This window comes from Raphanus sativus, chromosome 6 (genome assembly GCF_000801105.2).
Source record: "Raphanus sativus cultivar WK10039 chromosome 6, ASM80110v3, whole genome shotgun sequence".
NCBI classification, from domain to species: domain Eukaryota; kingdom Viridiplantae; phylum Streptophyta; class Magnoliopsida; order Brassicales; family Brassicaceae; genus Raphanus; species Raphanus sativus.
The window spans coordinates 2,677,100-2,703,423 of NC_079516.1; the positions used below are offsets into that span (position 1 = coordinate 2,677,100).

Consider the following 26,324-nt stretch of genomic DNA (forward strand, 5'->3'; position numbering starts at 1 on the left):
ATTTACCGAAAATTCATTATTTTAGAAGTGTTAACCCACAGATTTTTGGAAAATTTTCAAAAATATGAAAATCTGGTTTTTGTGTATAGTTTCATCGAGCACTAACATAAGATGATGGTCAAAGAGTTTAGAACCTCTGTTGCCTCCGTTCTCTAGATAATGAAGATTTTATAATGCTAATTCCACTATTCTAGGGAGTATATGAAATTTTAGTAAATAAATATTGAAAATTTAGAATGATTCCTGTATGCCTTGAAATATAGTTTGGAATAAATTAATACAAATGTAAAATGTGGTTTGAAATTTTAAACTAAAGTGAAGAGTATAAACTTCAGCATATAAGGGATTTACCGAAAACTCATTGTTTTAGAAGGGGTTACCCACAGATTTTGAAAAAAAATTCAAAAATATGAAAATATGGTTTTAGTGTATACTTTCATTAAGCACTAACATAAGAGATGATGGTCAAAGAGTTTAGAACCTCTGTTGTCTTCTTTTCTCTAGATAATGAACATTTTACAATGCTAATTCCACTATTCTAAGCAGTATATGAAATTTTAGTAAACTTAAATATTAAAAAATTAGAATGATTCTTATATACCATGAAATATAGTTTATAATACAGTAATTCAAATGTTGATGTGGTTTGAAATTTTTAAACTAAAGTGAAGATTATAAACTTCAGTATATAGAGCATTTACCGAAAACTCATTATTTTAGAAGGGGTTAACAATGGATTTTGGAAAAAATTTCAAAAATATGAAAATCTGGTTTTAGTGTATAGTTTCATCGAGCACTAACATAAGATGATGGTCAAAGAGTTTAGAACCTCGCTTGTCTCCATTTCTCTAGATAATAAAGATTTTATAATGCTAATTTCACTATTCTAGATGGTATATGAATTTTGTAGATAAATATTAAAAAATTATAATGATTCCTATATACCATGAAAGATAGTTTATAATACATTAATTCAATGTAGAATGCAGTTCGAAAATTTTAAACAAAAGTAAAGAGTATAAACTTCAATATATAAGGGATTTACCGAAAACTCATTATTATAAAAGGAGTTAACCCACAAATTTTAAACAAAAATATTAAAATCTGGTATTAGTGTACTGTTTCACAGAGCATTAACGTAAGATGATGGTCATAAAGTTTAGAACCTCTGTTGTCTCCGTTTCTCTAAATAATGAAGATTTTATAATGCAAATTCCACTATTTTAGGCAGTATATGAAATTTTAGTAAACTAATATTAAAACATTAGAATGATTCCTATATACCATGGAAGATAGTTCATAATACAGTAATTCAAATGTTGAATGTGGTTTGAAAATTTTAAACTAAAGTGAAGAGTATAAACTTCAGTATATAGAGCATTTTTCGAAAACTCATTATTTTAGAAGGGGTTAACCCATGGATTTTGGAAAATTTCAAAAATATGAAAATCTGGTTTTAGTGTATAGTTTCATCGAGCACTAACATATGATGATGGTCACAGAGTTTAGAACCTCTTTTTCCTCCGTGTCTCTAGATAATGAAGATTTTTATAATGCTAATTCCACTATTCTAGGGAGTATGTGAAATTTTAGTAATAAATATTAAAAAATTAGAATGATTCCTATATATCATGAAAGATAGTTTTATAATACAGTAATTCAAATGTAGAATGTGGTTTGCAAATGTTAAACTAAAGTGAAGAGTATAAATTTCAGTATATAAGGGATTTACCGAAAACTCATTATTTAAGGAAGGGTTTACCCATGGTTTTTTGAAAAATTTCAAAAATATGAAATCTGGTTTTAGTGTATAGTTTCATCGAGCACTAACATAAGATGATGGTCAAAGAGTTTAGAACCTATGTTGCCTCCGTTTCTCTAGATAATGAATATTTTAGAATGCTAATTCCACTATTCTAGGGAGTATATGAAATTTTAGTAAATAAATATTTAAAAATTAGAATGATTCCTATATACCTTGAAAGATAGTTTAAAATATATTAATTCAAATGTAGAATATGGTTTGAAATTTTTAAGTTAAAGTGAAGAGTATAAACTTCAGCATATAAGAGATTTACCGAAAACTCATTATCTTAAAAAGGGTTAACCCACGGATTTTGAAAAAAATTCAAAAAATATGAAAATCTGGTTTTAGTGTATACTTTCATTGAGTACTAACATAAGATGATGGTCAAAGAGTTTAGAACCTCTGTTTTCTTCGTTTCTCTAGATAATGGAGATTTTATAATGCTAATTCCACTATTCTAAACAGTATATGAAATTTTAGTAAACTAAATATTAAAAAATTAGAATGATTCCTATATACCATGAAGGATAGTTTAGAATACATTAAGTCAAACGTAGAATGTGGTTAGAAATATTTAAAGAAAAGTGAAGAGTATAAATTTCAGTATATAAGAGATTTACCGAAAACTCATTATTTTAGAAGAGATTAACCCACCGGATTCTTAGAAAATTTTCAAAAATACGAAAATCTGGGTTTAGTGTATAGTTTCATCGATCACTAACATAAGATGATGGTCAAAGAGTTTAGAACCTCGGTTGTCTCCGTTTCTCTAGATAATAAAGATTTTATAATGCGAATTCCACTATTCTAGGCATTATATGAAATTTTAGTAAATAAACATTAAAAAATTAGAATGATTCCTATATACCATGAAATATAGTTTAGAATACATTAATTCAAATGTAGAATGTGGTTTAAAATTTTTAAACAAAAGTGAAGAGTATAAACTTCGGTATATAAGGGATTTACCGAAAACTCATTATTTTAGAAGGGGTTAACCCATGGATTTTGGAAAATTTTCAAAAATATTAAAATCTGGTTTTAGTGTATAGTTTCATCGAGCACTAACATATGATGATAGTCACAGAGTTTAGAACCTCTTTTTCCTCTGTTTCTCTAGATAATGAAGATTTTATAATGCTAATTCTATTATTCTAGGCAGTATATGAATTTTTAGTAAACTAAATATTAAAACATTAGAAAAAAATGGAAGAGCATTACTATATAAAAGTCATATTTATATAAATGGAAGAGTATAATACCGGAAAATGCTATATATACGGTAAATGCTATATATACTGAAACTAAATATACTTAAGTTCAAACACTAACTAAACCCTTCTTTTTTTTTTAATGAAACTAACTAAACCCTTCAAAGATCATTACTATATAAAAGTCATATTTATATAAGTCATACGTGGAAGATCATCATCATCTACTAACTCAATTCTATAAACTTTAGTTAGTTAAGTAATTGTTACGCATTGTTTTCTCTTTAGGGGCCCAAGAAGGTTGGACTCGGACGCATTTTTCTACTTTGCAGTGAAATACGTGGCATTTTGGAAAGGATGATTGTGTATGGTCCCTGATGAACGTGAGGTTGACAACAAGTTGAGGGAGAAAGTAGGGCTAGGCAAAAAATCCGAACCCGAAAAACCGAACCCGATACAAAAAAATAGCACCGAACATGAATCGAAATTGATTAAATATCCGAACGGGTTCAAAATTTCGGTATTTAAAGAACCGAAACCGAACCCGATCCGAACCGAAATATTTTGGATATCCGAATGTATCCGAAATAAATTTATATACTTAAATATATACATTATTTTTATATATAATGTATATTAAAAATATATAAGATACCTTTAAGTTTTCCAAAATACTCGGAAAATATATGCAAATAGTCAAAAGTAAATATTTAAAATAGCTAAAGTATACTGAAAACACCAAAATAGTTAAATATCTATTGATTCTTTATCCAAATATTCAAAGAAAACCAATTTATATGTTAAATTAAGATATTTTGACATATATGTTATGAAAATTTATATGTAATATATTATCTTTCTTATAGATTTTGAAAATTTAAAGTATATAATAAATTTTGAAAATTTAAAAACATTTTAAATGGGTTATCCGAACCCGAACCGAATCCGCAAAGATCCAAACCGAATCCAAACCAAAATTTAGAAATATCCGAATGGGGCTGAAATTTTTGATCCCGAAAATCCGAAATCCGAATGGACTGAACCGAAATCCGAATGGATACCCGAACGCCCAGCTCTAGGAGAAAGTTTGGCAAAGATAGAGTCGGTGTCGGTTGAGCAAAAACCATTTGTTGGGCCCTAAGTAGGTTCGAGATAAGATTAATGATGGTCTCTAACGTTTTTCTCCCATGTTCTAGAAATAGTTTGGCACCGATTCGTTTAGGAAATTTTTCGACTGTTTTAATAACTAGTTTTCAAACAATGAAAACACAAATTAAGCGATTGCCTCGGTGATTTTAAACTAGAAAGCTGTCGAGTCACGGTCCAAAGTTGACGAAGCTTTTCTAATTCTATCGCAAACTTTCAGGTGTCACGCATAGACTGTTAGTTGCATTGTGTAACTTGTTGATTGGTTGGGTCTTTGTTTAGCAGATCAATGATCATAATCAACTGATGAAAATCAAATATATTTAAAAATTGGTTGTTTTCCACAATCTGAATAAAATTCAATTAAAAAGATAATAATCTCCTTTCCTTTATTACCAGAGATACACTTTCCCAAAGTTGTACAATTTGTTTCCTAATTTTTCATCTTAAGGTAATTAATCAGAATTACGTTTTATTTTTGCCGCATTTAAGTTCTATTACAGCACTATTTTGGAAATAAATGTTTAAAAAAAAAAAAAAAAACTGGGTGGATATCTATTAGGACAACCTTTGAGAAGTAAATCACTGTTGCGACATGGACACGTGTTACTAGAGACAAAAGAATCACACCTTCTCTGGGGTTGCTCAGATTTCGTTGACTATTTGACCAGAGCGTTAATCAAACGGCTTAAACATCGACACGTGTTAAGCATTCAAGTCTGTGAGATTCTGATTGGTCCAAAAAAAGGAAATAACATAAAGTAATAAAAACAGAGAAAAAGCTAAAGAAGAAGAAGAAGAAGGAAGCAAACAACAACAACAAAGCTCGAGGAAGGTCCCAGAGAGAAAGGGGCACAAAACGAATTTCGATTTCTAGGGTTTTTGGCCATCGGTGGTTTTGATTCTCCGGCCAAGTCCCGGAGACTTTCGTGATCTAAAGGAGATTGCTTTTTGTTAATTGAGAAGCGATGTTCTCGTCGAAAAACGGAGCTGGGATGATGATGACTCGACCTGTCTTCCTGGACGAAGCTTTCTCCAGGAAGCTCGATTTGTCGTCTTCTTCGTCGTCGTCGGCTTCGAGTCTTCTCCATCAGCTCAATAAGTCTCACGAAGGTTCTGATTTTGTTTTAATCCTCCTGATCTGTGTTTGTATCCGTTGATCCTTGATTAGGTTTTGCGATCTAGTTTTGTTATGGTTAATTCGAAAGATCTTAGCTTTTGGTGGAATCAAACTGTAACTTGTGTTGTGTTTTTTTTTTTTGTCTTTTTACCCTTTTCTGGAATCTATATTTGGGGTGAGGAAAGTTATTAGCTTTGTTCGTTTTGGGATTAAAAAAAAAAGTTAATTGCTTTTTGTGAGAATGTGACTGCTATTGGTTTAGCTTCTGTCTGTGCGGTTTTTGTTTCTGCTATGTGTTACTGATTTATACTCTAATTTTGTTTTATGTTTTTTGTGCAGCTGATGATGATGCACGCTTGACAATTGCTCATCAACTCTACAAAGCAGGCGATTTCAAACAAGCTTTGGAGCATAGCAACTTGGTTTACCAGAGGAACCCTTTACGCACTGATAATCTTCTTCTTATTGGTGCTATTTATTACCAGGTACTGTTTTTCTGCTTTCTTTTTTTGACTAAAAGGAACTTGTAGTTGTTAACTTGTGTCTTACATGTGGTGCAGCTCCAAGAATATGATATGTGCATTGCTAGAAATGAAGAAGCTCTTCGGATCCAACCTCAGTTTGCTGAGTGTTATGGAAACATGGCGAACGCATGGAAGGTGACTGGCTTGTCCTTTACTTGATCAGTTTGTCACTTGGCAATTAATTATATATATATCTGTGTTCCACTCTCTCTCAGGAAAAAGGGGACACTGATCGTGCAATCCGCTACTACTTGATTGCCATTGAGGTTCTGCTACATCAAATTTTTGCTTGCTAACACTGATGCTGTTACTTTATCTTCTTTTTTTCTCATTCTTTTCGATCTGTTTCTCAGCTGAAGCCCAACTATGCTGATGCTTGGTCGAATTTAGCTAGTGCATACATGCGAAAGGGAAGAATCAGCGAGGCAACTCAATGCTGTCAGCAGGCTCTCTCATTGAATCCACTTCTGGTATTGGAATTTATGATCTTTTTGTCCTGCTAAAACAAGTTCTTCTCACCTGATAATGTGATTCCCCTCCCCACTAGGTTGATGCACATAGTAATCTGGGGAATCTGATGAAGGCTCAAGGATTAATTCAGGAAGTAAGTCTAGTTAATTAGCTCTTTAAGTTTTATTCTAGTGCTCTCTTGTTATGGATGTAGTGGGTGTTACAATTGATTTATCCAATGGCAGAATAATTGAACCTAAATAAAATATAACTAAATGGATGGTGACGTGATGCACTAGTAATCTAGCATCACATCTGTAGCCTGATTACTGGTTTATCAAAGTGCCATTACTGATGGACGCATTTCATTTTCTTTTTTCTGTGTTGTACTGTGTCATAATCCACAATCAATACAGACATACTGAAAGGCAGGCAGGGATGATCGTCAGTCTTATAGTCAGGATCCTCTACTAGAGTCCAAATTTGTTAGAATGTAATATTTTGTGCAGGCATACAGTTGCTACCTCGAAGCTGTTCGCATTCAACCAACGTTTGCTATTGCATGGTCGAATCTTGCTGGTCTTTTCATGGAGTCAGGTGATCTCAACAGAGCCCTTCAATACTACAAGGTATTCTTCACTCTCAATTGTTTTTTTCTTTTCCTTTTTTTTTCTGATTATAATGTTGATGCTTTAACTAATGTTGGCTGAATCTATCAATGTACCAGGAAGCTGTGAAGTTGAAACCTGTATTCCCTGATGCATATTTTAATCTGGGAAACGTGTATAAGGTACGTTTATATTCTGAAAAAAGCTCACTGTAACAGTGCTTTCTAGAAAATATAAGAAACACAAGTTTCTTTGATCTTTGTTTATAAAGGCTCTGGGGAGACCTACAGAGGCAATCATGTGTTATCAGCATGCCATACAAACGCGGCCAAATTTTGCAATGGCATTTGGTAAGTGTATTTTGACCCCCAAGTAAATGCTTTTATCTGTAATAAAATTCAATTGTACAAGTAATTGTTTGATGTTTATTTCATTACTGATATATAACTACTTAACGCAGGAAACATAGCCAGTATATACTATGAGCAAGGTCAACTGGATTTAGCAATTCGGCACTACAAGCAGGCTATCTCCCGAGATCCACGTTTCTTAGAGGCTTACAACAACTTGGTTAGCATCAATAATACATATTATGTGAGTATTATGGTCTATGAATTATATATCTAACATATGATCTTCTTGCATTTGTAACTTAAAGGGTAACGCGTTGAAGGACATTGGGCGTGTAGATGAGGCAGTTCGGTGTTATAATGTAAGTGTGGCTCCTGTTTGAGGCTTGCTAATGAATTCACGCATTCCTGACGAACATGTGGTTTTGTTTTGCAGCATTGTCTTCATTTACAACCGAATCATCCACAAGCAATGGCCAATCTTGGAAATATATATATGGAGTGGTATGTGGTTCTTTCCAACTTCTTACTACATACACAAGCATTATTACTTACGGTAATTTCATAACTTTGAACAGGAATATGGTGGGTCCTGCTTCCTCATTATTCCAAGCTACTTTGACTGTAACCACAGGGCTATCTGCTCCTTTCAATAACCTTGCGATAATTTACAAACAACAGGTGGCTAGCTACATACTCCTTTGTCAATCTCAAGCATTATTGAACTCTTGAACATGTTTGACTTATGGTGGTTGTTTTTCCTCCTTAACTGCAGGGAAATTACACGAATGCTATATCCTGCTATAATGAGGTTCTTCGTATTGACCCATTGGCTGCTGATGCTCTTGTTAATAGAGGAAATACTTTCAAAGAGATCGGGAGGGTAACTGAAGCAATTCAGGATTACATGCATGCTATTACTTTCCGTCCTACAATGGCTGAAGCTCATGCAAACCTGGCCTCAGCTTACAAGGATAGGTATGCCTTCTCAGTATCTATGCTTCACTAGAAACGTTTGTATCTCTCGTACAGTCCTTATGGTGCTTTCATCTTATTTAGGCGTTTGTTTCTGCGATTAATAACACTTAAGATGTCTAGACTAGAACAGACTGTATCTGTTCCATCAGAAAGATATTTATTGGACCTTTTTGCATAAGCAGTGGGCATGTGGAAGCTGCCATAACGAGCTATAAGCAGGCCTTGCTACTACGACCAGACTTCCCAGAAGCAACTTGCAACCTTCTGCACACCTTGCAGGTAGGACTTTTAGCTCCTGTATCCTTTCTCTGGCTATTGTTTACTTCTCATCGTCTTCTCATGAGTTTATTCTTCTTCCTTGCTGCTGTGTCAGTGTGTATGCTGTTGGGAGGACCGCAGCAAAATGTTCACTGAAGTTGAAGGCATTATTAGGAGGCAAATAAATGTAAGTGTATAACGCCACAATACTTTTGGTACTTTTTTAATGTTATTGCAGAGTAAGGAAGTAGCTCATCATATCTTCTATTGTGTCTTCAGATGTCTGTCCTTCCAAGTGTTCAGCCCTTCCATGCAATAGCATATCCTATTGATCCCATCCTTGCCCTTGAAATCAGGTTTGAAGCTGAAACTCAAAACCTAAAAATTTCTCATGTTTATTGGTCTGTTTCCTTATTAAGTCTCTCCTATTATTTTTCAGTCGCAAATATGCTGCACACTGCTCTATAATTGCTTCCCGTTTTGGACTACCTCCCTTCAACCATCCAGCTGGTGTCCCTGTAAAACGCGAGGGAGGGTACAAGAGATTAAGGATTGGATACGTGAGCAGTGACTTTGGTAACCATCCCTTGTCACACCTCATGGGATCAGTGTTTGGGATGCACAACAGAGAAAACGTTGAGGTTTTCTGCTATGCGTTGAGTCCAAATGACGGCACTGAGTGGAGACAGCGTACCCAGTCAGAAGCTGAGCATTTCCTGGACGTTTCTGCTATGTCGTCCGATGCTATCGCCAAGACTATAAACGAAGACAACATCCAGATCCTCATAAATCTAAATGGTTACACCAAGGTATGTGCTCAGAACAGTTCAGAAACTTGTTTACTGTGGAGTCTGGAGCAGTAACCAACCTCCATGGAAACTTTTTGGTAATGGTTCTTGGTTTATAACCTGTGCAGGGAGCTAGGAATGAGATATTTGCTATGCAGCCTGCACCAATCCAGGTTTCATATATGGGCTTCCCGGGTACAACTGGAGCAACCTACATCGACTATTTAGTGACTGATGAGGTTGGCAATTGACAAAAATTCTGAATAATCTATTTTTTTCCCAATGTATTGACTCATTAGTACTCTCTTTTCCTTTTCAGTTTGTGTCTCCTCTGCAATATGCACATATTTACTCAGAGAAGCTTGTCCATCTTCCTCACTGCTACTTTGTCAATGATTACAAGCAGGTATGATCAGAGAATATGACTTTTTTTATTGGACCTTCATGTGGTTTTTGAATATTATATCAACTGTGTAAATTCTATCTGCAGAAAAACCAGGATGTGTTGGATCCAAAGTCTAAGCCGAAGAGATCTGACTATGGACTACCTGAAGATAAATTCATCTTTGGATGCTTCAACCAACTGTACAAAATGGATCCTGAGATCGTCAATACTTGGTAAAATGTTTTTCTTAAGTAGAGAGAGTGATTTTATATTTGTTTCAGCAAAACTGTGTTAATTCTTCTTTTTTTTGAATGCCTATGAAGGTGCAACGTTCTTAAAAGAGTACCCAACAGTGCTCTTTGGCTTCTCCGTTTCCCTGCAGCTGGAGAGATGAGGTTTCGCGCATGTACGTTTTCTTCTTGTCCCTTTCTTCTTTCGTCTTTTCTTATAACATTTGCTAATAAACCGTATATACAGATGCTGCTGCTCAAGGAGTGCAGGCTGATCAGATTATCTTCACGGATGTTGCCATGAAGAATGAGCATATAAGGCGAAGTGTACTTGCAGATGTAATCCTCGACACGTGAGTTCCTTTTCCGACTCTACTAAAATTCATTATATTTTTTTTTTGAACAAAAAATTCATTATATTTTTTTTTTCTAAATTCATTACATTTCTGAAAAGAAAAAGCAACACAAAAAAAACTCAACACTCTTACCACACAATCTTGCTTGTCCCCTCTAGGCCTCTGTGTAACGGACACACAACCGGAACAGATGTGCTGTGGGCTGGCGTACCGATGATAACATTGCCACTTGAGAAAATGGCAACTCGAGTGGCTGGATCACTCTGTCTCGCAACTGGCCTGGGACATGAGATGATTGTTAATAGGTGAGTGTCTCATCAGCATAAACTACTACATTCTTTTACTTTATATGATGAGAGATACTCATAATAAAGCTGTGATTTGAAAATCACAGCTTGGAGGAATACGAAGAGAAGGCTGTCTCTTTGGCGCTTAACAAGCCGAAACTTCAAGCACTGACTAAGGAACTGAGGGCCAGCCGCTTAACATGTCCTCTGTTTGACACCATGCGCTGGGTTAGTAGTCTTGGTTCATGTCTCTCTGTTTCCTCTCTTGTTCCGGTTTGTTTCTTTAACCAGTTAGTTTTTACCATGTGGCTACTTACTACAGGTGAAGAATCTTGAGAGGTCGTACTTCAAAATGTGGAACCTCCATTGCTCTGGACAGAAGCCTCAGCACTTCAAAGTAGTGGAAAACGACATGGAGTTCCCACACGACAGATAAAACAAAATGAGGGGGAAAGAAAATTGAGAGCATAAACAAGATTTCACTCGGCATTGTATATTAAAAAGAAAAACAAAACCCCGAAGAGAGTTAGTAGCAGATTGATAAGATTATTAGAGATATAAGATTGCTATCATTATGGAGCTGTATACTATAACAAAAGCTTGCTGTGATGTTATCATTTCATCACCTATGTTATATCCTTTAGATCCCAATGTTATATCACATAAACAAACAAACATTCCATATCAGTGTGTAATATAAACCTCAACGCTATTAAACTTTAATTCAAATCTGTGTTCTGGATCATTTTGTGGAAACCAATTGGTAAATGGAGGGTTTTATATCATGCATTAGAAAATGGTGTATTTCAATTATAACGAAAACCATATAATCTTCAATATTTAAACAAGCAGCATGTGTGCCTATTACAAGTTCAATAAAAAGTTAAAAAGAATTGTCTGAATTTACCACACTATAACACAAAAAAACTATTTTAATTACTAAAATGTTAGTCAACAGTAAAATGATTAACACTCACAGTAGCAAGCAATGAAGTATCAATTCGCTAATACGTTACAGTTTGTATGCACAATACATAATAGCCCGTGTTCACCTAATAACTAATGGGCCTTTAAAATCAAATCCTGTAAAGTTAACTCAGCCCATTATCACATTAGGGTTTTTATTTGTTTCTTCCTCATATATCACTTCGGCTGCTGCAAGTGAGCACCGAATCAAAAACCCTTAGCCATGGCGACTCAACAAGCTAAAGCATCCGTGCAATGCTTCGGAAGGAAGAAGACGGCCGTCGCCGTCACCCACTGCAAGCGCGGCTGCGGTCTGATCAAGCTCAACGGCGCCCCGATCGAGCTATTCAACCCAGAGATCCTCCGGTTCAAGATCTTCGAGCCGGTGTTTCTCCTCGGAAAGCACCGGTTCGCCGGAGTGGACATGAGGATCCGCGTCAACGGCGGCGGTCACACCTCCCAGGTGTACGCGATCCGTCAGAGCATCGCTAAAGCTCTCGTGGCGTTTTACCAGAAGTACGTTGACGAGCAGTCGAAGAAGGAGATCAAGGATGTGCTGAGTAGGTACGATAGGACTCTGCTCGTGGCGGATCCGAGGAGGTGCGAGCCGAAGAAGTTTGGTGGGCGTGGTGCTCGATCTCGTTTCCAGAAGAGTTACCGTTAGAAATGTATTTCTAACGTCTTTGTCTCAATGTTTTGGGTTACGTATTGTCAAAGTTTGAGACTTTAAATTTTCGTTTCATGGTTATTGGATAATGGTTACTTTGAGCAAAGAAGTTAAATGTTTACTTTTTGGTTTGGTGAAGTCGATTGGTCACTGTCTGAAACTATTAGGTGTATTTGGATTCATGAAATGATTAGGAGTTATAGTTTGATCAAGTAATATAGGATTAGGGAAATGATCTGCCAAAGTGTGTTTCTCTAACCAGTAGTTGCAATTTTGTCTAATGTATGATCTTGTTCTGTATACAAAGTTAAGATACTCATCCTTTGGATCTATCAGCGTTAGCGAAGTTTGATCGTTCAATTTTGATTTCAGATTACACGAATGACAAAAGACCTAGTACATTGTTTGTAAAACTTCCAAAAAAAAAAAAACCGAAAGTTAAATCTACAGAACTCCAAAAAACATCAACTCTCTCAGTTGATTTTCTTATCTGAGCACATGTTCCTATCTCTAAAGAAAAAGCAAAAGTAGCAATCTTAGGAGATTGTTCAGTCATGAGTTTGGCAACTTCTGCCAACTTAGACTTTGATTTGATTACTGCTTCATCGTTATTCTTCCTTCTTGAAATATAGAATAACTTTTTCCAAAGTGGTTACATTGTTTTTTTCTGCAAACGGAGTATTTTTGTTGTAAAACTACTAGAGAAGCTCCATAGCTGTATAGAAACTAGTATGTGTGGAAATCATCTGGAACCAAATTTATAAGATCATCCTTACCTTGTTATTCCTCCATCTATATTTATCAATTCACTGTTTTAGACTTTTTAAGTCTTTGTGGCCTTGTGGGTATCTGTGAAGAAGATTAAAAAAAGTTTCTTTTGACTTCTTAGAAATTTCCAAACGATGGTGGAGCCAAACATGACTGAGAGACATCAACTTTTCTGTCAAAATGTTGGGCTTTACAGTAGACTTTGTAGAGATACTTTCCTTCTATAATATCTGGTTACGCTGATAATACAAAATGTATGTGGTTTTCTGAAAGTTCTGTAATTGTTTCAAACTGAGCCAAGAGGCCAGAGAAGTTATCCATATGTTGGATTGCAAGTTTGCACTCTTACCTGGTGAAGCACTGCCTGCAGAGTTTCATCACCGAGCAAGAGAGAGACTACTTCCTTTATTCTTCAAATTCATGGTCTCTACGGAGATGACAATGAGGATGATGAGGACGATGAATGGATGGGTGCAAAGAGGCTTTCATGTGACATCTGGTGCGTTCAGAATGGCGTGGACATTGGACATGGATCATGCAAGTACCATCTACCAGCTATGTTTGGATCTAAAGGAGTACCTGTATTTCTTCGAATCTTCCATATTTCTAAACTTTCCTGAAACAGATGTTCACTTGAGGGAGCTTCATTTTGAGTTCAAGACCACTGGTCGATACTGGGATATAAAAGACTAGGTCTTGGACGCTGTGGAAATATTTACAACGAAGGAGCTGAATACAGAGAATCTGCAGACATCAAGATAGAGAAAAACTTACATACAGGAACAATGAGAACAAGAAACAAATGTCAGAGTCAGACGTAAGCTCTTTAAGATATGAAACCAAAAGTTACGCTTTAATAGAGGTAACTGTATGAGTTCAACAGTCGCACATGATCTTGGGTTTTAATCTTGTTCCCTTGCAGTAATTAACTTGATCCTGAGTCCTGGTAATGTTTAACATGTGCATATATCACTGAACTGTTTGATCATAACTTGATTCCCTCGAGAATCTCCTGAAACTGTAATAGATTATTTTTGTATGTGTCGAATGTGTGATGTATCAGTTACAAAATGGAAGATACGACAATGTGAAAAGAAGATTTTGGAGGTCCTTTGTGTTCATGAACATGGTGAAAGCTCAAGGGAAGAAGGTAAAGACAAACTGATTCTCTAGTGCAGTGGAATTTAATTAGGCATGGGACTGAAGTAGAGACTTCGGTGTGTTGTACTAAAACATTTAATTAGGGATGGGACCGAAGTAGAGACTTCGGTGTGTTGTACTAAAACATTGTAATTTGTTATACGAAACTTAGAATCCTGAGAAAACACAGCTCAATATATCAAAAGCCAAACATAAAAGATCCTCTTCACAAACTCTGAGGGAGATTCGCTTAAACTCAAAGGAGATTGAAATCCCAAGAAATTTTATTCAAAAACGACAAATTTAAACCATTAGCAGAAACGAAACACAGGACTTCTTCCTCCAAACACCATTCTCAGACCTTCTCAGATTTAGCACTTGGACATGTGGACGATCAAGTCGACCACACGGGTGCTGTAACCCCATTCGTTGTCATACCACGACACCAGCTTCACGAAGTTGTCACTCAAAGCGATTCCAGCCTTTGCGTCGAAGATGCTGGACCTGCTGTCACCAATGAAGTCAGTTGAGACGACATCATCCTCAGTGTATCCAAGGATTCCCTTAAGCTTGCCTTCAGATTCCTCCCTGTAAACAATTCAACCAGTTAGTTTATATCTTTACCGACGTAAGATGTGAAACTAATGATTTAAGCTTTCATACTTGATAGCCTTCTTGATATCGTCGTAGGTTGCAGCTTTCTCGAGTCTAACCGTGAGGTCAACAACTGAGACATCAACGGTGGGAACACGGAAGGACATTCCGGTCAGCTTTCCGTTGAGCTGTGGAAGCACCTTTCCGACAGCCTTGGCAGCTCCGGTGCTGCTGGGAATGATGTTGAATGAAGCGGCTCTTCCACCTCTCCAGTCCTTCATTGATGGTCCATCAACGGTCTTCTGAGTAGCTGATAACATAAACGCAAACCCCACATTAGTGTCAGCGTTTCCTATTACATGCAAAATAGTCTTGTTGTACATTTATTGAAGATTCGTAAGTTTACCAGTGATAGAGTGGACGGTAGTCATAAGACCCTCAACAATTCCGAACCTGTCGTTGATAACCTACAAGTAGACTCCCAAGATTAGCAATAGAACGAGAAAAAGTATTCACTATCAAATTAATTTTTAACTGGCCAAGAGATAATGTATACCTTGGCAAGAGGAGCAAGGCAGTTAGTGGTGCAACTAGCGTTGGAGACAATGTCAAGGTCGGACTTGTACTCGTGCTCGTTGACACCAACGACAAACATGGGAGCGTCCTTGCTTGGGGCAGAGATGACAACCTTCTTTGCACCACCCTGAACCAAATAAATCAATCATTCAGCCGAAACATCATAACACAAGCTGAAACACAGGGATATACTGAAACTCTTCCAAAGCCGACAAGCTACAGCATAAGAATCAATCTATAATGGTATATAACATCCAACAAACCTTCAAGTGAGCAGCAGCTTTGTCCTTGTCAGTGAACACACCGGTGGACTCAACAACAAAGTCGGCTCCAGCCGAAGCCCATGGGATATCCTCAGGGTTCCTTCACAAAAGACAAATCACTCGTAAGACTAAAATACATACACACTAAGCAAACCTAATAATACAGTAGATGTAGTAGTACCTGATGCCAAAGACAGTGACTGGCTTCTCACCGAAGAGAAGAGTCTTCTCATCCTTAACCTTGAGCTCATGGTGTTTCCATTGACCGTGAACACTGTCGTACTTGAACATGTAGGTCTGCATCAACCAATCAAACACACAGAGAGTAATCAGTAACATTGCTCAAACCTCACGCAACCAATCAAAAACAGGCGAATCCATAAGATTATAAAGGCACTACGATCTGAATCAGCTTATCAAGCTACAAAACAAACAACTAAACAAGTTTCTGGATCTAAGTACTGAATAAAAACAACCATCTACACACTAGATCACACGTTTCTCAAACTCTATTCAAATCTCATTTAAACAATCATCTGATCCACAGGAGATCTTAAAAGCTTATCAACATCGACAAACAATAAACTAAACCAGTTTCTCGATCTGAGTACTGAATAAAACAGTCTCTATACACTGAGATCGCACATATGCATAATAAACAATCAAAACGGATCGAAACGACGTCTTCGAAGGAAGGAAGGATCCACAAACCATGTACTCAGTGGTGATGAAGGGATCGTTGACGGCGACGAGCTCGACATCGTCCCTCTGAAGAACAACTCTAGCAACCAAACGACCGATTCTTCCGAATCCTATAGGAGTTACATCATAAACCAAAACGTCAGATTCTCATAGATCTGGCTACGAATATGAGAGCTAACAAACCTAATTCAAAAAACACTCACCGTTGATTCCGATCTTGATCTTACCGCCAGCTACAAACAGAAATCCAAAAAACCATCAGAATAAACAACATCATAATCACAAACCGATTCAACAAAATAGATATTACTCACCCATGGTGAGTGTGAGAGAGAGATTGAAGACGAGAGATTAAACAGTGACGATGGTGAGTGAGTGAGATCCGTGAAGAGAGAGAGGTGTTATTTAAAAGAGACGAGAACGTGGAGAAGGGGTCGGTAGGATCTAACGGTGGAGAGTTTTTCTTGGGAAATAAGTCAGATCTGATTTTTAATATTTTACCTAAAAGGCGAAATGACGTAGCTGCCCTTGTTTATCGTTGTTAAGCCACACTATTCTGAGAAAAATGTCGTCACCCCTGACTCTTAATTGAGGCGATTAGGCGAGTTCATGGCGTCTGCTCCTCACGCGATGAACTAGAAGATTCTTTTAAACCATGAAACGGGCCGGGTCAAGGTCGAGTCGGCATGAAACGTACTGTATTTGACAAGTGTCTGGGTGACAAGTGCGGCCGGCCCATTTTAGTAGACTATTTCAATTTTCTAGAACGTAACGCCCCCACTAATAAAGTCCATAAAAAATACTATAATTTTATGTTCTTTGCTTCTCTTCTACATTGTTTAAAACCAGTTTAGTATTTTATTATTTCCTAAGTCAACGTAAAGTTGAATGTAAAATGTTCAATTTAATTTTCATGATAGTATCCAAAAAGTTGCGTATGAGATGACGTATATTTGAAAATGTGGAGAACTATTTTTTATTTTATTTTATAATCATAGAGATTTTGTGACCAAAGTCAGCCCATTTTAGTTCTACGAAATAACGCCACTCCTTGTAATTTAATGCTAATTCGCGTGACCATACAGGATTTCGAAACCAAATCTGTATTGGGGTCGAAATTTCCTCGAAACCACTAGTCCAAGCCATGTGGTTCATGGAAAACTATTAGTTCGTTCCATGTTGCAGCATAAAAATGTAACCAGCATATGTGTATGCTGATTATAAACATATTTCTTAATCTTATTCAGAAATACTAGAAAGATGTTTTCTATAGTGTAAAGAAGTAATGCTTCTTGTCTTGAGTCATTTGTTGTGTTGTTCTGACTTAAATAGCATGAAATAAAATTGATATAGACTTAAAACTAGGAGTAAGTATATATTCACATGTGACATTCTTTTCAAAACTTTACAACTGTACTACTTTCTTGAAAGTTGTAACACGAAGGCTATACTGCATCATCTTGTGAATGATGAATCATTTTTTACTAGTAGATAGAAACTTTGTAGTTTGATGAGTATCTCCTGACGAATATGAACGAGATGCAAGGCTATTACAAGAGCATGAGCAACTCCAGCAATGATGAACAAACCACGCAACTCACGGAAGCTGAACCTATTAGATGATTCATCAACGTCATTAAGAGATGCAACATCATCAGCGTTGGAACGTACGTTCAATGAATCCAGCTTCTGAAACCATCTCTGCTCTATGTCCTTCAGAGTTCCCAATGACCTTAGCTTCGCGATTTCTCGTGAAACATTTGTAGCCAAACCTGAACCTTTCTGGAACATCTGAAAACATTTAAACATAGATTAATGAAGGTAATTAACAAACCAATATGGAGATAATAAAATTTTTGAGGTGAGGTACGTACAAACCCAAAGCCATTAGTACTAGTCTCTCTATCTGTCATCACAAAAGCATCCGGATAGTATCCGAGAAGGAGATTGAGATACGGTATTTCATTGATAACATGACTAAGAGTTCCATCTCTCAAACCTTGAGCATATGCCTCGACTGCATTAATGGATCCAAGCTTCATATTATTTAAAGTGGTAGAGGTGAAAACCGCCTGATGGTTTAATTGTATGCGAGAAATGGTCTTGGTTGATGTCAAATTTGCACTATAACTTGATGTCAATATCAACACTACAAATAACCAAACTATGACTAAGAATCTTGATGACATTTTCTCCAGCTTCTCTCCTGCCAAGAATGTGCACCCGTTACAGACCAAAGTATACAGTAAAAAGAAAAAGCATTACTCTCTCCTTTTTGGAAGTTAATTTTATAGATTTTTTTAGACAAAAAAGTACAGTTTTTATATATATATTTTGTGGTATTTTCATTCATTGATATTAATAAGTTATAAATTTTCAAGAAATATTTATTTAAAATGTTTAGTTGTAACATGCCGTCAAAACTATAAAATTTATATTTTCGAAACAGATACGAGATTAAACAGACTTACTTTGAGCAAAGACAATGGTTGAGAATCCAAACCAGAGCATGATACAAAGTTGTTGTCCCCAAGAGCCCTGAAACTCAGGATTAACGGACCGTTCAACCAACCAAACAACAACTCCAGTCAAGATAAAGAAAGCTCCACTTGCTAGCCACAAGGATCTATCGAAAGGGTCAAAGAAAGTCCACATTCCTTGGCTTCTCTTCTTTACCGTCAAGATTCCTATACCAATGTCTGTGAAAGGCAGAGTAAAATCAACATACAAAGATCTGTTGGAAGTGATGGTTATATCACCAACAGCTGCATCGTATTTGTCACTCTGTCAAAGCAAAACACATTATTAGAGACAATATCTCTTACATCGAAAGTTGGGAAAGATTTTTAATATAGGGAAGTTTACTAAAAGAGATGAACTAATACATTTATCACCAATTGTTTTAGGTTTGGACCGATCTAATTTAACAATTAAACATCTATACATATACCATTTTGACTATTAATTTTTGTTTTTGCAACGCACCTGAGTAGAGAGTAGATAAGCAAGGTTGTTATAGCTCCCGTTGTAAGGTATAAACTCCAGCTGGTAGTTAAAAGGAGCAATGCAAGTCTTGAAAACTTCTATGCAAAATCCACTAGCAGTATAGAGACCTGTTTCAGTATCAAGACGCATGGACATTAGATTTGGAACCTTGTTTCCTGCTGGTACTAAGACCCTAAGCAACTTCTTATGTTCACCATTCTCTTCCAGTAAACGGTGCCTTTGGATCTCAAGATCATTGGGTGAAGAAGCCATGACGTCTCTTCTTTCACAAAACTTATCACAACTCCATAATCCTATTCTTCTCTCCATTGTTCCAACCATATCCACAATCTCAAATGTACCTAAAAGATACTTGTTGCCAACCATTTGAATGTCACAATGGCTCAAACCCTTGTAACTAATCTGCCTCATTGTCTCAAGAAGGTTTGATGATACATTTTCAGATTTTTTTAGACTCATCTTCTCTGCTGCGGTTGCTAGAATACAAGCAACACCGTGTGCCCATACACTATAACGCTTAGTTTCCATCAATGCATTTGTCACCCTTGAAGTAAAATCCATAGTCTCTGATGATACTGGAACGTAGGGTCTGAAACCAATCACCCTTTGCATAGACCTAGTTGCAAAATGGCTGGAGAAATGAAAATGATTCATGCTTCTTGTGGTGAGAAGCCAAACAGGACCTTGTTCCATCAAACCTAACTTCTCCGCACATTGTAAGAGACTAGAAACAAGATTCTCAGACATATGCACCACGAAAACTGCACCTCTTGAGACTTTATAAGTAACCTTCCTCAGCTGATTCATCATATGGTTTTCTCCTGATGATCCGGAGAAAGAAGCAGTACCATCGATGCTGATTCTTTCATCTTGAAAATGTTCCACGAGTGTTTGCAAACTCTCTCTCCAATCATCAGCATCCTCGTATATAACCACAACCGATGTCCGGTTTAAATCATGTATTAGACTTGTTATACCCTTAGCTTCTGATGTCTGATCGTGCGTGGTTTGAATGAAGTGATCATATCTGTTCAAAGATAAAGAATCTGGAGCAAGAAGTGATATTACAGGAACTTTAGCTTTCTTACTAACTACTGCAAGAAGCTTGGCTTCTTGTAACGATTGTGCACCAATAATAGCTTCCACTTTTGCATTCTTGATAAGGTTTGTAACTGTTACATTCATCATTCATGAATAAATAAATAACTAAAAGAAATTGTGATTTATCGAGAAAAAATCAACTAGTTTTATGAAAAACGCAATAAAGAAGATGAAACTCACCGGCAGAATAGGCAAGGAGAGGATCTCCTTGAGAGTCTCTTGCTAAAACAGAGACTCTGGTTTGGTATTCATTGTTGATGCGATAAAAATCAGAAAGCGCCAAGGCAAAAGAAGTCTCGAGAATATTTCCTTCCGTGGAACCCAAGTCTACCACCAATCCAACCCTAACGTCCACTGTAACACCGTCGTTTTGATCAGCTACTCCTGGTTTAATCGTCGGAAAGAGAAGTAAGCAAACGAGCAGAGAAATCAGAATCTCCATTGATTGTGTATGGCTGCGTATTGCACCGTTCCCTTTGATTTTTTTGTGTTGTCGTAATCATCTCAAATCAAATTATTTTTATCACATAGTCAAAAGTCAATGCGTTACATGGACATTGTCAAAACTTTCAACTTTTATAACGAGCAAAAAGTCTTCGAGGCAAGTTTGACTATCAAGTAACAGAACCGATCGAGAGATGGCTAAACTAGTGTTTAATTTTGACTAGTTGTGAATTTCCTTGCAATAAATTAGCTAAACAGAGTACTATATATAATATCAAGATATATGAGATCAAGGGAGTGAGGGACGAGAGATCGATTTCCACAAAACAAGCAATATATCACGTCAAGTCTAAATGAGGTGCATGTATAATGCAAGAGCATGGGCAATCTATTTAACCAATACAACTACAAATACGTGTGGGCAACTTACTTCGTCTGCAGATGAGTAGCTGTGCAAATATAAATACAAAATATCAGTCATTTGTTTAAGAACTTTATGGGTCATACTATTAAACTTAATAAAATGATATAGATGTCGAAGATAATCTAATAATTGGTATTCGAATGTTACAAAAAAAAGGTCAAAAAAAGAAGAAGAATCTTATAAAGAAGTTTCATATTGTTCTTTAAAAAAAAAATTCTATGGTAAAGTTTTTTTTTGTAAAAGCTCATTGCGCATAATTTGTATTAAATTGTTTAAGAATTTTTGTGCAATCAGCTTTTACAAAAACTCTACCATAGCGACAACAAATATGAAATTAAGTATATCATTAAGGCTTTTGCTTTTTAAGTCAGATTATAAATATAAATTTGAAAATAAAATTCGAAAGACAACGACTAGCTTAGAAATAAAGAGGTAGTTCCTGATTCATTACACCAATTAGATGACCAAATCTATTTAGAGAACGACAAAAGAAAGTAACATAAAAATCAGTAATTCAAATAGGATTAGACTAAATTAAGTTTGTTCACACGCTCCTGCGTCGTCACCACCATAATGTCCATATCCCGCAAGATAGGAAGACACTCCCCCATGCTCGAGCCAGCAGGAACATTCCACCATTTTTTGTCTAACTTCTTTTCATTTTTCGGTTTCTTCAATTCCTTCTCCATCTTTAACTCTTCAGTGAAATATATTAGCCTACTCGTTATTTTGCCTCTTATAAGCTTCTACTAGTGATCCAATATTGGTATCGTCTTTCTCAGACGGTTCATGTCTCGAACGGCTCTTTACTTGTCGACCAACAACATCTTCCATAGAAGGATGTCTGAATTTATGAGGCTTTCCGGCTTGAGAGGAAACCAAGAAAGCTGCTTCCACTTTGCATAGAGTAACGATCATGTTCATCTTTAAAATCTCAAATTCATGTTTTGAAAACGTAGTAGTTCTGACTTCGTAGGCTTGCAACCTTTTTCATTTCGAATCTTTTTTTTTTTTTTTTTTTTTTGTCACAGAATTTCGAATCTTTTTCTTTTTCTTTCCCTTTTTACCTTTCATTGTCACGTTTTTTAGGAACTAGAATTTTTGGTTTCGGGTAAGTTTTTTAGTTTTCTGTTTTAATTGAGTAAAATGGAGGTGGATATCTGATAGAATATCCTTTATAGTATAAAGCAGAAGTAAGTTGGCAATTTTGTGCTTGACATGTGGCATTCACTATTTTTTTTGATGAAATTTCATATTTATTGATATGTGGGATAACATTTACAGGAAAGAATATGTTATGCTATGCTAAGTAGAAGCAAAAAAATCTAAAGTTTAAGGAGCTACTTTGAACCATTTGCGCAGTAGACCTGTCAGCTTGTGTCTAGGCCCGTATCTGAGGGATGAGATTCGGTTCCTCATCATCTTGTCTATGGAGCGAGTAATTTGAGCTGCTGATGCCCAAGGTTTCTGATGCCTTCTTCCATTGCGCTCCTTCCAGACATGATAGATAGTCATCTGAAAGACCAGTCTAACCAAAACCCAGTCCATAGGAGCAAATCGAGAACTATGCAGAGCACAAAGGGTCGTAGACCAGTCAGGGTTCATTCTCTGGCCTAGAAGACGACCAGCCACATTATCCCAAACCGTATAACTAAAAGGACACGCAAAAAGAGATGATCTCTCGATTCATCTGGTTCCCCACATAGGGGACAGTGCTGTTGCACACCCCAACTTCGCATTCTGTCACCGGTGGAGAGACGGTTCTTTACAGTCAGCCAAGTAATGAAGCAGTACCGAGGTATCCCCTGAGAGAACCACACGACCTTGCTCCAGGGTACTGTCTCCCGCTTGAGTCTAAGCTGCTGCCAAGTTTCTGAAGCGGAAAAAGTAGCCTTGTACTGACTGTCTGAATGCCTCTATAGCCTCACATCCAAGCCTGCTTCAGGACAAGGAACAGGAGTGTCCAATATCTGACAATGAAGTGTTGGCCAGCTTCTATTGCGGCAGCCTCTGATGTTCCATCTGCCCTCTGTCACGATGTCACTGATCCTTGCATTGCGGGGAACTCCGAAGAGGATAGTACCTGCAGCTCCAGTGATATCAATAAGCTTCCCCTGATCGAGCCAGTTGTCAAACCAGAAAAAGACATCATCACCACTGTTAACAACAGCTTTCATATAAGGAAAAGCAATGTCCCTGAGCTTTAGTAGTTTCCTCCAAATCCAAGAGCCTTTACCATCCTCCTTTGCATCCCAGAATGAGCTATCCCGGAGTATATGTTTTGTTTTTAACTTTTTAGAAATATAATTGGATATATTTTTTGTTTTATATTTTTGTTATAAATTTAATTTTTATATTTATATTTAAGTCATATTTGTGTGTTTAAGGTCACATTTTTGTTTTTAATTGTATAATATTGTTTTAAATGATTAATAAGAGGTTTTAATAAATACTATTAAAACATGAACATTATCTATTGATATAAGTGTGGTCCAATTATTTTAATATAATTATTAAAACTTTTTATTAATCATTTAAAAATATTATACAAATATAACTAAAAACACAGATAACAATTTTAAATTAAAAAAAAAAATGTAAAACAAAAATATATACCCGCCCTTTTAGGGACATATCAGAATCTAATAGCAATTTAAAATTGATCTGTCATATGCTCGTTTCTTCCTAATCATTATGTCCGTATGCCTATTTATTTGTAACATTTTCTGTAGTTTTATATGTTAAAGAAATTAAATTTATAAAAATTATACAACCGTCCTATGACTTCTCGTTTGCTATAAAACTATATAAACTGCTTCTTGTTTTCTTTTACTTGTTTCAATATTTTAATATCAATTATATATACTATTTTGTTAAGCCCGTAAAAACAGTTAAAAAGCAAGAAGCAGTTTAACTATAATTAATGTTGATATCAGAAATTATATGTGGTTGTTAAATTGTCCACTACCCCGAAAAAAGGGATTACGTTTTGGTTTCTTTACAACGTATATAGATAATTACAACTTTTTAATTCTTAAATCAGAACGTTATGTGCAGTTATATAAAATAAGAAGTTATATTTCATTTTTGAAAAAAGTAAAACATGAGAATAAGTAGTTAGACATAACCTCTATCAATTGGTCATGCTGAAGAATTAATAAAATAGATTTCATTTTTTTCTGTTAAAACTAATAAAAATATTTCTTTTATATTCTCTTAACCAAATCATTTCCACTACGTCTAAATAACCTCCCACTAACTACAACTTCTTTTGCTTCTATAAAAGTAAGAAATCATTTAGCAAAAAAAAAAAGAAATTCTGGATAAAAATGCCAAGAAAAAGGTGTCGACTTCTCAAGGTTTAACGGCAATCAAATCTTAACATTTCTTTCATGTTACATCTAATAGTGTTCTACCAATTGTTCTCAATATATCATCCTTCAATGTTATATTTGGTTAACGTTTAGGGGATACAACCGTAGAAGGTAATCATTTTTTAACTATTTTTTCTTTGCTAAATTTTAAAAGATTTTGCATTTTAAGATTCATGATTGTCTTTTTTTTTTGTAAAAAAGATTCATGATTGTCTAACAACAGTCTTTGTTTAACATGCAAATTATTGTTAACGCCGAGAGTGCAAAGACTGAATATGCTTCTTCAAATAATATTAGTTTTAGCTGATTTGGATGTAAATGACATTCTTATATTTATGTTGTTTTTTTCTGTAAGCATTTGAGTAGGTTTTAATATTTATCTTTTGTTTCAGGTTTGAAACTTTTTAAGTAGAATTCACTCCAGATCCCTATCAAATATGGAACGAACGTGATCGCAGGTAATACTAAAGCATATGTTTTCATCTGATATTTATACATATTTTCAACCATTATAAAATCTGTAAATTTTTATTATATTTTTGTCTTATATACTGATTTACAATTAAAAGTTTTCCTCAAGACGCTTGAATCTCACATGTTAGAAGTGAAACCACTTAATGAAAAGCTAGCTCCACTTGTAAGATTCTAGGGGTAGCAGGTAGACAGGCAGAGTTTAGCAAAACTATATATGCTGAAAGAAATTAGTGAGACAGTCTGAAGTTTTCAGCACTTCAGAACTCAAGATTTATGTTTTTATTCAGTTAAAATAAATTACAATGATACACTTTGAACCAAAAAAATTTGGTATGAATAATTTTAACAATGACTTTGCCCATGCATAGCATGGGCCATAATACTAGTAAATTATAAAGAAAAAGAAAATGGGAAGTGAGAGGATGATACCGTTGTGGTGCACAGTATTGGTTTGAACATTTTTACACGCTTACTTTATAAATGGCAGCCTCTCATTTGTTTAATTTTTAATGAGAATTTTTGTTAAAATTATTTACTGAAGATGTACTAAATAATATGAAAACAAGATGATAACTCTTAAGTAATTCTAACCGATAATTCTGCTCTAATAAAACCAAGAATGTGCACAATATATTTTAGGAAATATATAGATGTATAGAAAGATGTCATATTGTTTGTAAACATTTAATGTTTACGAAGAGACCAGTGGCGGAACTAGGAAAAAACATCATCGGGATCAAAAATTTATATATACGAAATTAATTAGATATTAAAGGAGTCAAACTACTAAAATTCAACCAATAATTTTAGATATATTATAAATTTATGCCTAAATTTGATTAATTCTTAAAATTGATATGGGTCAAATGATCCACATGCTTCTTAGCTGCAGCTGCCACTCGAAGAGACTGCATTGAATAATTTGAATATTTGACTAATTATTTGGCAACCATTTTAATATATTTGAAAAAAATGTTGTCTTTATCGCATAATTAGAGTCAACAAACTAATATTATAAATTCTTAACTCAATTGGTGTAAATCTTGAGAACATATATATTTTCTCGAACATAACAACAAAAAATCTCTCTCCAATTAACCAAAATGCCGGTTTAAGATTTTAATTTTATTTTACAAAATTTTATTTTATAATTTCAATATAAATCTGTAATTAGTATTTTATTTAAGTCATCGCTTTAATGTATTAATTAGAATTTTTGGTTAATATATCAATGATGGACAATTTTTTATTATTTTTAATTTATGTAAAAAAATAAAAGGGCATTTTTATAAAAGAGGAAATTTAATATTTTGATATAATCTATTAA

At 35.3% G+C, this 26,324-nt stretch overlaps 4 protein-coding genes across 4 annotated transcripts; 2 read left to right on the forward strand and 2 right to left on the reverse strand.

The window, feature by feature from the left end:
- The first annotated feature begins 4,954 nt into the window (after positions 1 to 4,954).
- Positions 4,955 to 11,243, forward strand: LOC108837058 (probable UDP-N-acetylglucosamine--peptide N-acetylglucosaminyltransferase SEC). The gene is made up of 26 exons (XM_056988684.1): positions 4,955 to 5,277; positions 5,624 to 5,769; positions 5,845 to 5,943; positions 6,024 to 6,074; positions 6,162 to 6,278; positions 6,356 to 6,412; positions 6,768 to 6,887; positions 6,986 to 7,048; positions 7,138 to 7,216; positions 7,327 to 7,436; positions 7,525 to 7,578; positions 7,653 to 7,720; positions 7,795 to 7,897; positions 7,992 to 8,194; positions 8,377 to 8,473; positions 8,568 to 8,639; positions 8,732 to 8,808; positions 8,892 to 9,261; positions 9,369 to 9,479; positions 9,560 to 9,646; positions 9,731 to 9,858; positions 9,949 to 10,031; positions 10,103 to 10,208; positions 10,370 to 10,516; positions 10,606 to 10,726; positions 10,821 to 11,243. The coding sequence occupies exons 1-26, from the start codon at positions 5,133 to 5,135 to the stop codon at positions 10,932 to 10,934; spliced, it is 2,928 nt and encodes a 975-aa protein (XP_056844664.1). The 5' UTR covers positions 4,955 to 5,132; the 3' UTR covers positions 10,935 to 11,243.
- Positions 11,244 to 11,635: 392 nt separating this feature from the next.
- LOC130497017 (40S ribosomal protein S16-3-like) lies at positions 11,636 to 12,269 on the forward strand. The gene has a single exon (XM_056989823.1). The coding sequence runs from the start codon at positions 11,688 to 11,690 to the stop codon at positions 12,126 to 12,128; it is 441 nt and encodes a 146-aa protein (XP_056845803.1). The 5' UTR covers positions 11,636 to 11,687; the 3' UTR covers positions 12,129 to 12,269.
- Positions 12,270 to 14,213: 1,944 nt separating this feature from the next.
- LOC130496964 (glyceraldehyde-3-phosphate dehydrogenase, cytosolic-like) lies at positions 14,214 to 16,617 on the reverse strand. The gene is made up of 9 exons (XM_056989727.1): positions 16,489 to 16,617; positions 16,378 to 16,407; positions 16,184 to 16,284; positions 15,654 to 15,769; positions 15,473 to 15,572; positions 15,190 to 15,336; positions 15,040 to 15,100; positions 14,703 to 14,943; positions 14,214 to 14,627 (listed from the first exon to the last, which is right to left on the reverse strand). The coding sequence occupies exons 1-9, from the start codon at positions 16,490 to 16,492 to the stop codon at positions 14,411 to 14,413; spliced, it is 1,017 nt and encodes a 338-aa protein (XP_056845707.1). The 5' UTR covers positions 16,493 to 16,617; the 3' UTR covers positions 14,214 to 14,410.
- Positions 16,618 to 17,544: 927 nt separating this feature from the next.
- LOC108810145 (glutamate receptor 1.1) lies at positions 17,545 to 20,746 on the reverse strand. The gene is made up of 5 exons (XM_018582275.2): positions 20,462 to 20,746; positions 19,160 to 20,352; positions 18,646 to 18,958; positions 18,049 to 18,380; positions 17,545 to 17,965 (listed from the first exon to the last, which is right to left on the reverse strand). The coding sequence occupies exons 1-5, from the start codon at positions 20,721 to 20,723 to the stop codon at positions 17,630 to 17,632; spliced, it is 2,436 nt and encodes an 811-aa protein (XP_018437777.1). The 5' UTR covers positions 20,724 to 20,746; the 3' UTR covers positions 17,545 to 17,629.
- Positions 20,747 to 26,324: the final 5,578 nt, after the last annotated feature.

Bases quoted from the DNA above. Each gene is read 5' to 3' on its own strand.
- LOC108837058 (XM_056988684.1), top strand. From the start codon at position 5,133: ATGTTCTCGTCGAAAAACGGAGCTGGGATGATGATGACTCGACCTGTC. The intron at 9,647-9,730 runs GTATGATCAGAG...TTCTATCTGCAG, and splicing joins TTGTCAATGATTACAAGCAG to AAAAACCAGGATGTGTTGGA. The intron at 10,727-10,820 runs GTTAGTAGTCTT...TACTTACTACAG, and splicing joins TGTTTGACACCATGCGCTGG to GTGAAGAATCTTGAGAGGTC.
- LOC130497017 (XM_056989823.1), top strand. From the start codon at position 11,688: ATGGCGACTCAACAAGCTAAAGCATCCGTGCAATGCTTCGGAAGGAAG.
- LOC130496964 (XM_056989727.1), bottom strand. The intron at 14,944-15,039 runs GTAAACTTACGA...TTATGTTATCAG, and splicing joins TACCGTCCACTCTATCACTG to CTACTCAGAAGACCGTTGAT. The intron at 14,628-14,702 runs GTATGAAAGCTT...AATTGTTTACAG, and splicing joins GATATCAAGAAGGCTATCAA to GGAGGAATCTGAAGGCAAGC.
- LOC108810145 (XM_018582275.2), bottom strand. From the start codon at position 20,723: ATGGAGATTCTGATTTCTCTGCTCGTTTGCTTACTTCTCTTTCCGACG. The intron at 20,353-20,461 runs GTGAGTTTCATC...TGAATGTAACAG, and splicing joins TCTCCTTGCCTATTCTGCCG to TTACAAACCTTATCAAGAAT. The intron at 18,381-18,645 runs GTAAGTCTGTTT...CATTCTTGGCAG, and splicing joins AACCATTGTCTTTGCTCAAA to GAGAGAAGCTGGAGAAAATG.